The sequence below is a fragment of the Myripristis murdjan genome, chromosome 14 (genome assembly GCF_902150065.1).
Source record: "Myripristis murdjan chromosome 14, fMyrMur1.1, whole genome shotgun sequence".
Lineage (NCBI taxonomy): Eukaryota > Metazoa > Chordata > Actinopteri > Holocentriformes > Holocentridae > Myripristis > Myripristis murdjan.
In genome coordinates, this window is record NC_043993.1 from 8,502,763 (window position 1) to 8,518,448 (window position 15,686).

Below are 15,686 nucleotides of genomic sequence, written 5' to 3' on the forward strand. Positions count from 1 at the left end.
TTAAAACTGTCAGCATGCAGGAGGAATGCATTTGATAATTTGCACAAACATGAAGATTTACATTCTCTGAGCATGGAAATAAATTCCTTGGGTCAACAATGGTTCAGCAAGTGCTGTATACCTTATATCTCATCCTGTTCTATACTGTGTCTCATATACTTTTAGGCTCTCTTCACTGTCCACTACCCGCTTTAAAAACATTCAAATAAACCTTGTAATGTCTCCAATGTGAAGACATTACAAGGTATATTTACTGCTCAAGATATAATTACTGCAAAGCAACAGTCAGTCCCTCTATAAAAAAAATTATTTTGAATCTTGTGAAAACAACATACATACAAAGACAGCCAGTAATGGGGACAGAGTTTCAAGAGTCATGTACAAATTGACAAAAACATGTACAAAAAGTGAAATTGCCATTTTTAAGCGAACTGACTCGTCTTTTCCAAATCAGCTTTGTTTTGTAGCAACTTATTGAACACCATGCCAGAACACAAAGGTGACATTTGACAAAGACACTCTAATAAATAAATGAATACAACAGTAAAAAAAAAAAAAAATCATTAGTGGATCACCCAAGTGTGAATTGCCCGTATGGGTTTCTAAATATGTACTTGAGGTGTTCACCGGTCTGAGAGCTCACGTGAGCTTCATGATACTCGAGGGCACTCACGTGAATGCCAAGACACTCACGGGAGCCTTATCGATTCTCTCACGAGACTCAGGAAACCACCTTCGGATTCTCTCATGATAACCCGAGCACCTAAGAACTTGTGTGTGTGTGTTTACTTTTATATACTGTGTGTGTGTGTGTGTGTGTGTGTGTGTGTGTGTGTGTGCAGAGAGGGTAACCCAGACAGCAGCCCTCCTGGAGCAGGTCTCAGCAGCCTGGGGCTCTGCCGTTTAACAAGACTACATCACACAAGCATGAGTAAATTGTTTTCCTCTGTATAAAGCTGCTCCCAGTGGAACACAGCAGAAAAGGGGTGAATTCCATCTTGCAAATTGGTTTGTTGAAACAGAAAACAACCCACTGCCCCTTCTGATCCCTGATGTTGTTTTAGTAGAGAGGTAAACCACAGGTCTGCGCAGAGAAACGCAGAGACGGGGAAGAACGTGTGTTTGCGTGGTTGTGTCTGTGTCAGTGTGTGTGTGTATGGGTGTACATATGTAATGCATGAGAGAAAGAGCGGTTTTTATTGAGTTTGAAAGGTCATGGCTAAGGGCCGGGAAACACTAAGCTGACTGCCGACCGAGACAGACAGATCGCTTTGTATCGCTCCAGCTCTCCTGCTGACGGCTCACATGCATCACTTTCTGCAGCTGCATGGAAGGAAATAACTCTCCATACCAGGAGGGGGCACTAGTCTCAAAAAAGCAACTGGAAAACACGGGATTGTAAGGCAACTTAAGAAACAATCATGCGTTATCAAGCCACTAAATCAGTTTGAGCAGTTTTGTTTATGAATCAGGAATATGTCTGATGAGAAGCTGCAGCTGCTCTGGTATAATCAGCCTGATCGTTTTTCGTTTTTTTTTTCTCTCTCTCTCTGATTAGCTAGCTCACCAGCTAGTTAGTGCAATAACAGCACAAACCCATCTATCTACACACACATAAACACCACCATCATCGCCACACGCAAAATCATGTACAAAAATGGTCAAAATGAGTGAGAGTGGCCTGTCAGTGTGCATTAGGGACTTATTTTTCCATCCTCTGCAATTCTGTTATTCTTGTTGTTGATTATGGTGGTGATGTTTTTCCCTGTTTCTCGTGATGAAACTGATTTAAATGCATGTACCCATGGCAGAGTGGTAGTGCAGCCGCTTTTGGAAATACTGTGAGAGGAGGATGGCGGGGAGAGAGAAAGAGGCAAAAAAGCATGTGCAGGTGAATGCCTGCTGTCCTGGAATGAGTCTCTCTCTCTCTCTCTCTCTCTCTCTCTCTCTCTCTTTTGCTCTCTCTCCTTCTTTGCTTCCAGTTGTTTGCACCAGAGTGGCTGCCATCCCTTAAAACCCTCAGCTCCCCTGACCAGCTGTCTAGTGCCCTCTGAGGCCTGGGGAACTGTGTATGTGCATGTGTGTGCGTGTGTGTGTGAGTGTGGTTGTGAATGTCGCAGGATGAGAGAGGAAGGTGGAAAGACAGTGTGTACGTGCAGGCAGGGGTATGTGTTTGTATAGGATGAATCATAACATCAAGTGCTTTAATATTCCCCTTGATTAGCATACTGATGAAGCATTATACAGTCTCTTTCTATGTCTGCTTGTTTTGTCTTTGTTTCGCTCTCTGTTGCTCACTGTGACACATACACACACACACACACATACACACACTCTGTCTCTGTGTGTATGTGTGACAGACACTGACACTGCACTTTATGGTGAAACTTAATCAATCATTCAGAGCAGGCTTTTCCTTGATGTGTATCATGTAAAACTCCACACAAAATATGAGTACAACCAAAGAGGTTTGTTTGAGTTGCACTTGTTGAAATAAGTCAAGGTATTTATCCTGTTAATGCTGCAAGGCCTATCAAAGCAATAAGCATGAGATCCGCTTTGTGGCTTTACAACTGTTTTGATCTGTGCCAAAACAAGCCCAGAGGTGGGATCATGTCGGCCTTAGTTAAATCCCAAGTCTTCGGTTTGGCAGACTGAGTCAAGTCGGTTTACCAGATGAGTCACTCAGTCCACATAATGGTAATAAAGAGCTTTCATCCTTGATTTATGCACTGGATAAAATAGCCTTGAAGGATCTCAACGGTTGCACTCGGTTGCTGAGTTGAGTGAAGTGAACGTGGACCGAGCTGAACCTGGAATAGCGACACTGCACCACACTGTTTGATCTAGACTAGTTCTCATTTTTTACCACTTCCAAGCCACTCGGTCAACATGCTAATAACTGATTCCACACTCATTTCTTTACGGACTCAGTTTGAGCGACTTCCACAGGGAAAGCTTTCCAGTTTGTGGAGGAAAACCAAAACCAGAAAGTATATAAAATAATAGATGTGATCTTACCGTGTTCGTCAAGCAGTATGTTGTCAGGTTTGATGTCTCTGGAAAAGGGAAACAAAACATACAATGGTGTTACTTCAACTGGCCACCGTTCAGTATTTAAATGTGTGACCAATTGTGCAATACCCAGATCAAGAAGTATTTGCATATATAAAATTCATGTTTGTGGCTTTTGTTTGGTGAACCAGGATTTGTGCTGTTTGCTCTTTAGGACAACACAACCAGTGCCAAAGTTTAGACAAGGGCAGTCAAATATTTACATGGCAGTTTGGAACACTTTATTTTTACCGCTTTGCTTTTTTGTGATATGATTAGATCGAACCATTTGTTGCCCATTTCTGGACTAAGTTTGGTGAGATTGTGTTTATGCAACCATAAAAAAAAAAAAAACATCATTACAATAACAGTCAGGCAGCCATTCTTCACAGACAGGAGGAAATGAAAAAGATAATTATGAAAGACAAGATAAAATAACAGTAATGTCACTTCTTTCTATCAAAACGACAACTTCAAATAGATTGGAAAAGACATAGATTGAAATGTAAATGTCAGCCCGAGGGTAACTTAAATGGTCATCATGAGAAACAGGGAAAATATCACTGCGATCATCAAAAACAACAACAACAGCAATAACAGCCTTGCAGTGCATGAAAATTGCAGAATCACAAGTTCCTATTGGACACTAAAGGGCCACATTTACACTCACTTTGATTAGTTTTGTATGTATATCTGTGTGTGTGTGTGTGTGTGTGTGTGTGTGTGTGGTTTGCATATACAGTACAGGCCAAAAGTTTGGACACACCTTCTCATTCAATGCGTTTTCTTTATTTTCATGACTATTTACATTGTAGATTCTCACTGAAGGAATCAAAACTATGAATGAACACATGTGGAGTTATGTACTTAACAAAAAAAGGTGAAATAACTGCAAACATGTTTTATATTCTAGTTTCTTCAAAATAGCCACCCTTTGCTTTGATTATTGCTTTGCACACTCTTGGCATTCTCTCGATGAGCTTCAAGAGGTAGTCACCTGAAATGGTTTTCCAACAGTCTTGAAGGAGTTCCCAGAGGTGTTTAGCACTTGTTGGCCCCTTTGCCTTCACTCTGCGGTCCAGCTCACCCCAAACCATCTCGACTGGGTTCAGGTCCGGTGACTGTGGAGGCCAGGTCATCTGCCGCAGCACTCCATCACTCTCCTTCTTGGTCAAATAGCCCTTACACAGCCTGGAGGTGTGTTTGGGGTCATTGTCCTGTTGAAAAATAAATGATCGTCCAACTAAATGCAAACCGGATGGGATGGCATGTCGCTGCAGGATGCTGTGGTAGCCATGCTGGTTCAGTGTGCCTTCAATTTTGAATAAATCCCCAAAAGTGTCACCAGCAAAACACCCCCACACCATCACACCTCCTCCTCCATGCTTCACAGTGGGAACCAGGCATGTGGAATCCATCCGTTCACCTTTTCTGCGTCTCACAAAGACATGGCGGTTGGAACCAAAGATCTCAAATTTGGACTCATCAGACCAAAGCACAGATTTCCACTGGTCTAATGTCCATTCCTTGTGTTTCTTGGCCCAAACAAATCTCTTCTGCTTGTTGGCTCTCCTTAGCAGTGGTTTCCTAGCAGCTATTTGACCATGAAGGCCTGATTCGCACAGTCTCCTCTTAACAGTTGTTCTAGAGATGGGTCTGCTGCTAGAACTCTGTGTGGCATTTATCTGGTCTCTGATCTGAGCTGCTGTTAACTTGCGATTTCTGAGGTTGGTGACTCGGACGAACTTGTCCTCAGAAGCAGAGGTGACTCTTGGTCTTCCTTTTCTGGGTCGGTCCTCATGTGTGCCAGTTTCGTTGTAGCGCTTGATGGTTTTTGCGACTCCACTTGGGGACACATTTAAAGTTTTTGCAATTTTCCGGACTGACTGACCTTCATTTCTTAAAGTAATGATGGCCACTCGTTTTTCTTTAGTTAGCTGATTGGTTCTTGCCATAATATGAATTTTAACAGTTGTCCAATAGGGCTGTCGGCTGTGTAGTAACCTGACTTCTGCACAACACAACTGATGGTCCCAACCCCATTGATAAAGCAAGAAATTCCACTAATTAACCCTGATAAGGCACACCTGTGAAGTGAAAACCATTTCAGGTGACTACCTCTTGAAGCTCATCGAGAGAATGCCAAGAGTGTGCAAAGCAGTAATCAGAGCAAAGGGTGGCTATTTTGAAGAAACTAGAATATGAAACATGTTTTCAGTTACTTCACCTTTTTTTGTTAAGTACATAACTCCACATGTGTTCATTCATAGTTTTGATGCCTTCAGTGAGAATCTACAATGTAAATAGTCATGAAAATAAAGAAAACGCATTGAATGAGAAGGTGTGTCCAAACTTTTGGCCTGTACTGTACATGCTACATTATGCGCATGTTACTTGATGATGCTGTGTGTGTGTGTGTGTGTGTGTGTGTGTGTGTGTGTGTGTGTGTCTGTGTGTGTGTGTGTGTGTGTGTGTGTGTGAGTATGTGCAGGTGCATATAACTGTGTTAAACTTGTATACAATCTGCATATGCATTTGTACGGGTGTGTGTGCATGTGTATGAGCCTTGTGTGTGTGTGTCTGTGTAGACATGTGAGTAGGAGAATGATGACGGACAGCCGAACAAAACCGAACAGACAGCAGGGAAAAACAGAGTCTTGGCTGACAGTCGGGCCTTCCCTCTGCTCTTCACTTCTCTTTCACTTCACATCACTCCTTTTCACATTTGCGCCCCAGGGACCCACAGATCCAAAAACACATGACCCGAAACCGATTTTACAAACGATTATGCGGAACATGGTCTCCGATGCCTGACTTATTTTCGATGAATGAGTTTCTGTAGGTGGCGCTCTTTTCTTGATCTGTTCAGGCATAATGGCTATCAATGCACGGTCTAAACAAACTGCTAAAAGGTAAAGTGGCCCGAGGATTTTTCTTGGGAACGATCTAGCTGACACAATGTGTTTACAACAGCAAATGTAAAGGGATATTGGTTGAATCACCACTGTGCTACTTTGGCTGGCCACAGCAAATAGGAAACATAGGCATTTGTTTAGATGGAAATGCTGTGGATTAGCATTTTAAAAGTGGAAAATAGAACTGTGCTGTAGTGCTGCAGCACCAGGTGTGTGAATATCAAATGCATTTGAGTGGGAAGAAGAGACAGCAGGCTGAGCTGTGGGAGCAGCTGAGATACCCGAGAAGAGGAACAGGTGTAGACTAGGCCTGATCTTCCCGAAGCTGGTAGTTTTCCTTGTCTTTTGTTTTCATTCGTGGTCACGTTTTGTGAGGTGAATTCAAATGGCGTCACGAAGCAAGACTATCACTGTGTCTTAATTGTGCTCCAGCAACAACACACACTAAAATAAGATGCATCTGTCTCTGTATAGGACTGCAAACAAGTTAAAATCAGTGAAATTTTGTAAAGAAAATATATATAAAATATTTCACTATAAGCTTAAGATCAAGACTGAATGCTATGAGGTGTTCAGTTTAGTCCAAGTCAGTAAAAGGACTGAATACAAAACACTACCAGACAGTGGGCAGATTTTTCTGTTATTTGTATTTTATACTGCCCTCTTAAATTTTCTGAATTTCCACTCCACTGTTGAAAACCGGGTGATGGTGGTGGATTGAGGGGAGTTTTTGCAGAAACAGTATTTCTAAAATTATGTCTACACTTTTTACAGTTACAATTACAACATTTAGGACATGCTCTCATCCAAAGCAGTGTGGAATGATTAAACAAACAAACAAACAAACAAAAAAAAAATATGGTCAATGAATCCTGAAGCACTTATCTTTTAATTTTCACTCATATCCAGTGGATCAGTTAGACAGAATACACCTGTGGCAAAATGGATATGTACTGATATTACTTTAATAAAAATCATGAAATGCTTTGATGGCCAAAAGCCTAATAATAATGGCTACAGTTGCATGATATTTTTGACATGCTGTATTTTAAAAAATTAAATTCTACAGTTCCACATACTTTGGTGGTAAATACATTGCTTATCAGATCACTTTTTTGTCATTTGGAGGGAATGTATTAGCACTGATAAAATATTCTTCAGCCTAACAGTAGCACATGAGAATTATGGAGAGCTGGGAAATTAAATCTTCTTTAACCATGGAGGGTTTTTTTTTGGGGGGTGGGGGCCAGACTCTCTTTGATTTCCTTATCATTGCAGTCACAATGACGGATTATAAAAGGCACCAGTAATAGCACCAAGGTCACTGGTGAGAGACAATCAACCACTTCAAAGAACAGTTCACTGGCGAGCGACTTGCCTCTTGGCCAGTCGTCTGAATTCAAACAACTTTATAGCGCTCCCTCCTGTCTCTCACAGTGTTGTGCTTGATCTTTATCTGTCCTTGACACTCACTGGCAACCCCTTTTTTTTTTCTTAGCATAAAATACCCTATGCTACTGAGTGAAAACAACAGCATATGCACCATATACCACACCATGCCACAAACAAACACACACAAACACACAAATGCAGGGAGGCACGGGCACGTACACTTTCTTGGGAGTGTATTCCTTGATAATAACCATCCTCTGCTATAATCTGTCATTATTATTTTGGCAGCTGAACGGTCCGATTCCTGATGCTTATAAGAGCGGGGATGGTGGAAGGGTACTGCGTGTTCTTGCTATCTCTCCTTCCTCTTGTCTCTGGGACATACAGCACAGTATCCCCCAGCTCTGACAATACTTTGAATTGCAGAGACGATATTCAATATTCAGCACCCTTCTCAAATGTTCCGTTCGTGCTCGATGATCAAATGCACCACTTTATTTTCAGTACCTCCTCTTTTAAATAACAGCAATGGACATCAACCTTACAGAGTGAACAACCCTGTCCCCTAAAAATTAAGTTCCCATACTTAAGTGCATTCTTAATTATGTGTGGGTGTAGACACGGATTACATTTGTTTCTGATGGATCACAAATGCCTTTCTAATCAGCATATCTTGTATAGCATGTTGGCTGGCATTTTAGCCGGCTTTGTTACTTTAGCCACCAAAGGTGCTTGGTTATGGTTAGGGAAAGGTTAGGTTTAGGCATAAAAACCACTTGGTTATGTTAACATAATCTAATGTGTTTGCAAAAAATGAACATCACTGTTGCTTCCTTTTGGACATGAGCTCAGGCCACCTGAGTGAAAGTCAGTTGTTTGACTTTCACTCAAACAACTGAAACAAGGCACTTAAGACTGAGGGAACACAAATGTTCATGTGATATGTTACAAGCAAACATAATCCACAACAAAAATACTGTCTATTCCCCTCAAAACATAAATGAGATTGCAGTTTAGTTGTATGAGAATGCATTTTTTAGGAGACAGGGCTTGAAAGAAAACTCTTGGGAGAGATAATGTGCTGTATGTCACAGAGTTGGAAAATATATTATTAACCCAATAGTATTTTTGGCTACTTTTGGCATCCATAATACCTAAAGCATCTGACAAGCTTGAGGGGAAGGGGTTCATTGCATTTCAGATGACCTTATGTTGCTGGAAACTGGATTTGGAACAGTGCAACACTGTGATACACAATCTTGCAAACAATACACCAGGCAGCTTCTCAGGAAATGAAATGAGAAAGACTACCAGAAAAAGGAAACTCATACCCCTCTTCCTTTGCAAGACCTGTCCTCAAAACACAGGAACGGCTTGAGTTTCCTTGGACTGTTGTGGTGGTGTTTCATCACTAAAAGCATTTAAACATCCCGGATTGGTTAAATAATTGAGGCAATAAAATATCACCCCACCATTTTTAAAAACAGGAGCGCGCTATCACAAACCCTTTAATAAGAGATCGTGAAAACGATAGAAAAATCAGACTGGATCACAAACTGCAGCTCCAATGCAATGTCAAATATTTGTTAATACAATGCGAACGTTTAGAGTATGATCATGAGGGCATTTTGCTTGCACAACATTTCTGCACCTCACTAATCTCGATGGGTGCTCCTGCCCTACACTTGAGAAAAAGCAGCGTGAACGAGGTGCAGGTTCTCCTTGGCATCCATGAAGATGAAAGCATTCAAACAAATTAATGGTGCTGAACTGTCCCTGGAACACAGAAACCCTTTGATGAACCAGAAACCCTTATTCATGTGTCCACATGAGGAACCCCTCCAAGTTATTGCCCTGTATGTTGAATAAATAACCTCCAAAACAGCCCCTGTAAGCAAGGCAGTGCTCTCTGAGTTCCCTGGGACTGTCGGGGTGGAGTTTTAACACCAAACATCCCCGAGTGGTTAAACATAAGATGCACAGAACGCAACAAATTATCCCAAACACAATTTATCTGATCATTCTATCAAGAGGTTGTGAAGATGATGGAAAAAGCAACATGGATCAATGACAAGATGCAAGTTGCATAGAGAAGCAAAAATACAAAAGGAAAAAAAAATGATAAGATTTATCAAAAAAAAAAAAAAAAAAAAAATGCTTTGCTGTTCTAGTGTGACCTCCATATGGCTCATCTCTCAAACCAAATGCAGCATCACAGCAGCACAGTGGTAAATGATCATGAGCATAATGAAAGCTTTGAAGTTTTTCTTTTTTACTGCTTTGCTGCTACCAGTTGCACACAGAATGGTATCAGGATTTCTTCTTCCCATAGTGCAATAGAGCAGACACTGCCTCCTTAGTTGCATCACTGAGTTTGTCACTCTAAGGGTGCCAGGAATTTTGGTGGAAAGGGTCAAAAGTGAGCAACTGGGTGAGAAAAAAAAAAAAAAATCAAAATGTTCCTTGGCAGCAGCACATTCCCATGTGTTATCCACTGATGACACTGAGCGGATAGTAGCTCAGTGACAGTTTCAGTCACACAGACCTACACACACAAACACAGTGGCCATGTCTCCATGGTAGTCCCAGCTGACAGTCATCTCTTTTATGTGTCCTTAGCTTTAGACAGTGAGTATTGGATCACCCACCTCTAATTAAATCTAATGCCCCACAGGAAGCCAGCAGTATTTAGCATATCAAAGGCCAGCCTGACCTGTGTTTTGTGAAAGTGTGTGTGAGTGTGTGTGTCCCCGTGTGTTTCCTTGGTGTTCTCTGGCAGACAGGGACAACCTGTGGCGGGGTGCTCTGCTCTTGGGTGCATCAGTGGATCAAGTGGCGCTCGCCCAGGTGGGGGGGAGAAAGGTCGACCATGTAACCCTTAATTAGCTGACATTTGCCTCAAAGGTTGGCGCTGGGGGAGAGAGGAGGGCGATGTGTCACAGCTAAAGGCAGGCTGTAAGTGAGAGCAAGGAAGACTCTTTTGTAGCTAAAGGCCACCCTGCCATTGTGAGGCCGGAGAACAAAGAAGAGCTGAGACAACTGGCCCCAGAGATAAACCAACAAGGCCGTTAGGGGGTGGTAGGCGGTAAAAGCCAAGCCATCGTGGTGGAGGTGATGATGGCGATGATGGCCAAGGCTGACCTGTTCTTCCGATGAACAATGAACGGTAGATGAAATACAGGCGGAGTGACATTCTAAAAGCGAGTCCTTTGTAGCTACTGGTCTTCACCATAAGCTTTAAAGCAAATTAACTACATTATTCAAATGTGTTGTTCAAGATAAGTAATGTTTCCCCATTCTTGATAATTACAAACAGGCATACTACTCCGTCAAAAAGTGGATATGATAGCCATACAAGAGATTTGTTCACCAAAGTGAGATATTGCTCTAAATTCCTTAAAACATTTGTATTAATCATTCAGGTTATATAACTAAACAAACTGACCATGGCAACTTTTATTAATTTAAAAAGCAAATTATTTGAGTAAGTTGAGTTTTTTTTTTTGCTTTTTTTTTTTTTTTTTTTTTTTTAGAACCAGTCTAAGCCTAGTCTCAGATACTCTCCATGGGCTCAGCTTTTTAAAAATAAATATTTGCACTGAAATGAAGTAAATAACGTTTGCAAACCCCAACGACTTAAAATCTAACAGCCATGATTAGTGCACTCACTTCCTCCGTTGTATTCAGTTTTAATTATCTGCGAATTAAATGTTCCTGTGTTAGAGGCTGCAAGATAAGAATTACCAAGCAATTACCAAGCAGATTTCTCATCAAAGAACAGTATTGTCATAGAAAAATAGAAAAGTAGAATAGGTGGCTCTACTTTTATATAATGTCTGGGCATGGAACAATGTGATTTTCCCCTTGTTTTCTTCTTCTTTTTTTTCTTGGCATTAATACAGACTTCATTGTTTCCTATGGTGTTGTCTCTGTTGCTTGCATTTACATACTCCTGCTACTAAAGACACGCTCTGATTGTGTTCATCCTCATTTTTGAACTTCAATTGAAAGTTAGCATAGCCCTTAAAGGTAAAGGTGCAGCAAGCTCCATGAAACCCATCAAAAACCCATGGTAACGTTTGAATGCATGTAGTCAATTTAAGTCAGTTTTGCAATTTAAGGTGTTTTGCTATGCCTGCAAGAACCTGTCTTGAAAGATATGATGTCATTTAGCAGCGCCAGCGTATTTTACTCTCTCAGACAACATCAGTAGTGCTCCTTGATTTTGTCTTTGTTGTGGGATTTGTTGTGTTTTTACCTACACAGTAATGCTTTTTCGGATTTATTGCTTTTATTTAGTTGTTCTTATTTTGCGATTTTATTATAAACCCTGTCTAAAAATTGTAGTTTAACAGGACAAAAAGTGAAATGAAATAAATGTACCTATATGGCAAAGAAAGCATATACTGTTGACTGTAAACGTATATACATTCAAAATGTATGAAACACAAGCATTTCCACTCTAAAAGGAGTAAAATAAAAGTGAATTGAGGAGAAGGAGACTAAAAGTTAGTCTGACTAGAGGGAATAATAAAGCTGATGCTTTGCTTTCCCTGAACTAGAACTGCTCATCTAACTCTCAGCACCCTATCTTTCTCTCTCTGTAACCACTGTATTTTGAAAAATGGAGCAAGAGAAGAGAAACAACTTTGAATTGTCACCTGCTCATTGCAACTGGCAGTTTGTTGGCAGGAAGCTGCCTGATGCTCCATGTTCATTAGCCCGGCTAACTGTTGTGCAGCATCTATTAGTGCTGAGAAACAGATGGGGCTGTCGCAGCCTCAGTCACACCAGCGCTGTGTGGAGAAGGCACTGCTTTGCTGGGTGACACCTCAACCATCTGCAAGCATTTACCACTTTGAACGGGACACTTTCAGAGGCGACGCCACAAACAGTCGTATGAGACAAAACACTTCTGGACTTTCTCACTCCAACATGCTTTAATGGCACGAAAGCAGAAAACAATGCTGGCAAAGCGTTTTCATCAGTAAATCTGCAATAAAAACAATGTGTGTGTGTATGTGTGTGTGTGTGTGCGTGTATTTGGAGGAACTGGGTTACTGTCCATGCAGCTCCCATAAACCAGACTGCACTATCGCTATGTTAGGTGAGCATAATTAGTGCTTGAATATAGACAACATAGTTCATCCTCATTCTCCGCTGCTGCTGTGCTATTAGCTTTCTCTGATGTGCATTTTTCAGGATGAATCGGATTTTTTGAACATTTTTGCAGTGAGACTAATATATCTGACAACCAAAAGTTAAGGAACCACTGAGATAATTCAATATTATTTACATCTGAAACGACAGCTGTATTTGAATCGCTTGGCATATACAAATTCAAGCGATAAAGAAATCAGAGAGAACTGAGTGAGGGAGCGACAGGAAGGTGCTACAGGGATGACTTGAGGAGGTAAAGAAGTAAAGGGATGAACTGAATGAGAAAGAGAGAGAGAGAGAGAGAGAGAGAGAGAGAGAGAGAGAGAGAGAGAGAGAGAGAGTAAAGTAGAAGAAGTTTAGGAGCCACAGGGAAAAAGTGATTTTTAAGAAAAATTTTGGAGAGGTGAAGAGCGTCAGAGATTGAGTGAGAAAAGAAGATAGTGTGGCACTGGGATAAACTGAGCCAGGGAGAGAGGGAGTGAAGAAGGGAGTTAGGGATGAATTGAGAAAACCGGGTAGAGAGCTATAGGGATGAGTTGAGGGACAGAGAGACAGGCAGGAGGAGGTAGAGAGTTATAGAGATGAACTGAGTAAGGGAGAGAGAGAAGAAAATTGGAGCAACAGAGAGGACAGAAGAATTACAGGAATAGCCAAAGAGAAAGAAAAGAAAGAAAGACAGAAAGAAACAGCAGGTTTTGAAAAAAAAATCTCAAACATTTGATGAAAACATTTGGCTATATGCTTGTTTGATCTGGATAAATGTTTTATTCAGTAAAAAAGGAACGCAATAAATTGTGATGGAAACACGATAATAAGCAGTTTGACCAAAGCTGAAACTGCAATGCCCAATATTAAGCACCTCAAGATAGATTCTGTCCATCTTCCCTTTGTACGCCAAATGATGAATGCTGAACGGTGAAGGGCTACAACAGAAGGCAACAGTTTTTCCCTTAAACAGATGACATGCAAATGAACCTTAATTTGCTCGATTGGGGAACTGAATTATTCATCTGGCGTTGATGGGAATGTTGGACGGAACGGGAGCCTATATGAATGAACTGAGCGATGGAAACCTGGAGAATAATGTGGTGGAGCACTATAGGGATTAACTGAGAGAGGGAAGTAAAGAGACGCAAGGATGAAGTGGGCCTGGTTTAGAGGGAGGGATGAGCTGAGCGAGGTGGAGAGAGTTATACGGGCAATTTGAGAGAGGGCGGAAAGTAAAGAGCCATAGGGATGAATTGAGAAACAGAGGTAAAGAGCTATAGAGATGGATTGGGCCAGAGAGAGCGGGAAGAAGGTGGAGAGAGCAGTGGACAAATCGAGAGAGGGACGCAGAGAGCTGGAGGGACAAATTGAGAAAGGCAGGCAGGAGCTATAGGGATGAATTGAGCAAGTGAGGCAGTCAGGATTGAGGCGAGGGGGCAGGAGCGCTCGGTGCAAGCTGATCCCCTCAGCTTTTCTCTCGGTTGAGTGACCCTACAAGCTATTAGCAGGATCTAATGGCCTCATTACAGCCTGCTATCAGAGGCAGTGGAGTAACTGAATCCTGAACCTGGTTACCTGACACTGCACTGATACTGGATAGTGGGCCAACACCTGAGCATGGAGACTGACACACACACACACACACACACACACACACACAGGTTATGAAAGCATACACACATTCGCACGCATACAGTAAAAGCAAAATACACTCCCATGAAGCAGGCAGTGAAAAAAAAAAAAAAAAAAAAAAAAAAAAACCTCAAACACTTTATGCAAGTATAAGCATTATTACCATAATGGAAAATCACTTTATTAGAAGTATTAAGTTAAATAAGTCCTGCATTCTCAGTGTTTCTTAGGGAAAAGTATGTAAGTTGTAGCAGGTAGAATGTAGCTAAAAAGGTAAGAAAAAAAAACAGTTTTTTTTTTTTTTCAACACACTAAGAAGTATTTTGAAGTTGTAGCTGTAGGTGCTCCATATACTGCTGGCTATTTTCAACTGTGACACTGCATCAGACTTTATGTTTTGCATATAAAAGCCTGTTACTTCCGCCTAGGAGGTGAAATCTCTGGCTGGGGGGGTTGTTTATCGCGCTTGTCCATCTGTCCTGGACAGTTTTGCACATAACATGGTGAGAAGATTGGCCATGGACGAGCCACTAAGAAACTTTTTCGGCCAATCCGCCTCAAGAGAGGGTGGCACTGCGCAGGGATTTGCCCAAACAAGGCTTTATTTTCCAGACGCAAATAGCTGCTATCATCTGTCCCGTTCCAGTCTCCTTCTTTTGTTAGCAAATGCAGCAATCCAACACCCACTTGCTAGAGGAAAACGTGTTTGTCAAAATGTATACTTTGGGCTGGTTTGGCTTATTCAAACTTTTTGAAAACACTACAATTCTTAATTTCTTATTTTATACACTAATAAAAAGCATGTTTATGAATATTATATCCCATTTCTGATGCAATTTAAATCCTACACACTGTACCTTTAACTTTTCACCTCTGAAAGAAAGACAATACCCACTTGATTGCGAGCATCAATTTTCAGAAATTCAAGCACCCAAGGGGGGTTTCTTGAGATACAAGTTCCTTTTTTTATTAGCTAGAAACTGCTTAAACTATCAAAGACATTTGGTTACAAAGACCTTTGGTTGGTCAGTGGAGATTCAGATTATTTTTCACTTTTTGGCATCATAGTTTCAAGAGAGTGTAATTTATTCCTGAGAAATAAATTGTAATCAACCATAAGACATCTTAAACTCAGTGGTTTGCCACTTTAGTTCTGATTTTTCCCCCCAGAACTGCTACAGTGGTGTTTGTGTATACAGTTTTTTTCTGGGTGTAGATTCCAGAGAGTTTAATCAGAGGGTCTTTGATGGCTCTGCTGCTTTACTGGCTCCCCTCTCCACTCCAGATTAGAAGCTGGGAGCTGTTTGAGAATGCACCGCTCCCTCTCTGTCACACAGGAGACTGGAGAAGCACTGGAAGCCCCCGAAAGCCCACTGCTAGCTACACACAAACACACACACACACACACACACACACCCCTCACACACATACAGACACACGTTCATATTCACATATACACCCATGTGTATAAACACAGCTGTATGCATTTCTCTGGGTGTGCATACACACATTTGCCCATGCACATACGCGCACACACACACACAC

The 15,686-nt window shown here is 41.4% G+C and overlaps 1 protein-coding gene across 2 annotated transcripts in view; it reads right to left on the minus strand.

Moving 5' to 3' along the window:
• stk32a (serine/threonine kinase 32A) overlaps positions 1-15,686 on the minus strand; it is a 93,852-nt gene that overhangs the window by 36,033 nt on the left and 42,133 nt on the right. For both annotated transcript variants that reach the window (XM_030068103.1, XM_030068102.1), the window contains one exon: positions 3,022-3,059. In XM_030068103.1, coding sequence (XP_029923963.1) covers positions 3,022-3,059 — 38 coding nt within the window. The remainder of the gene's footprint in view (positions 1-3,021; positions 3,060-15,686) is intronic.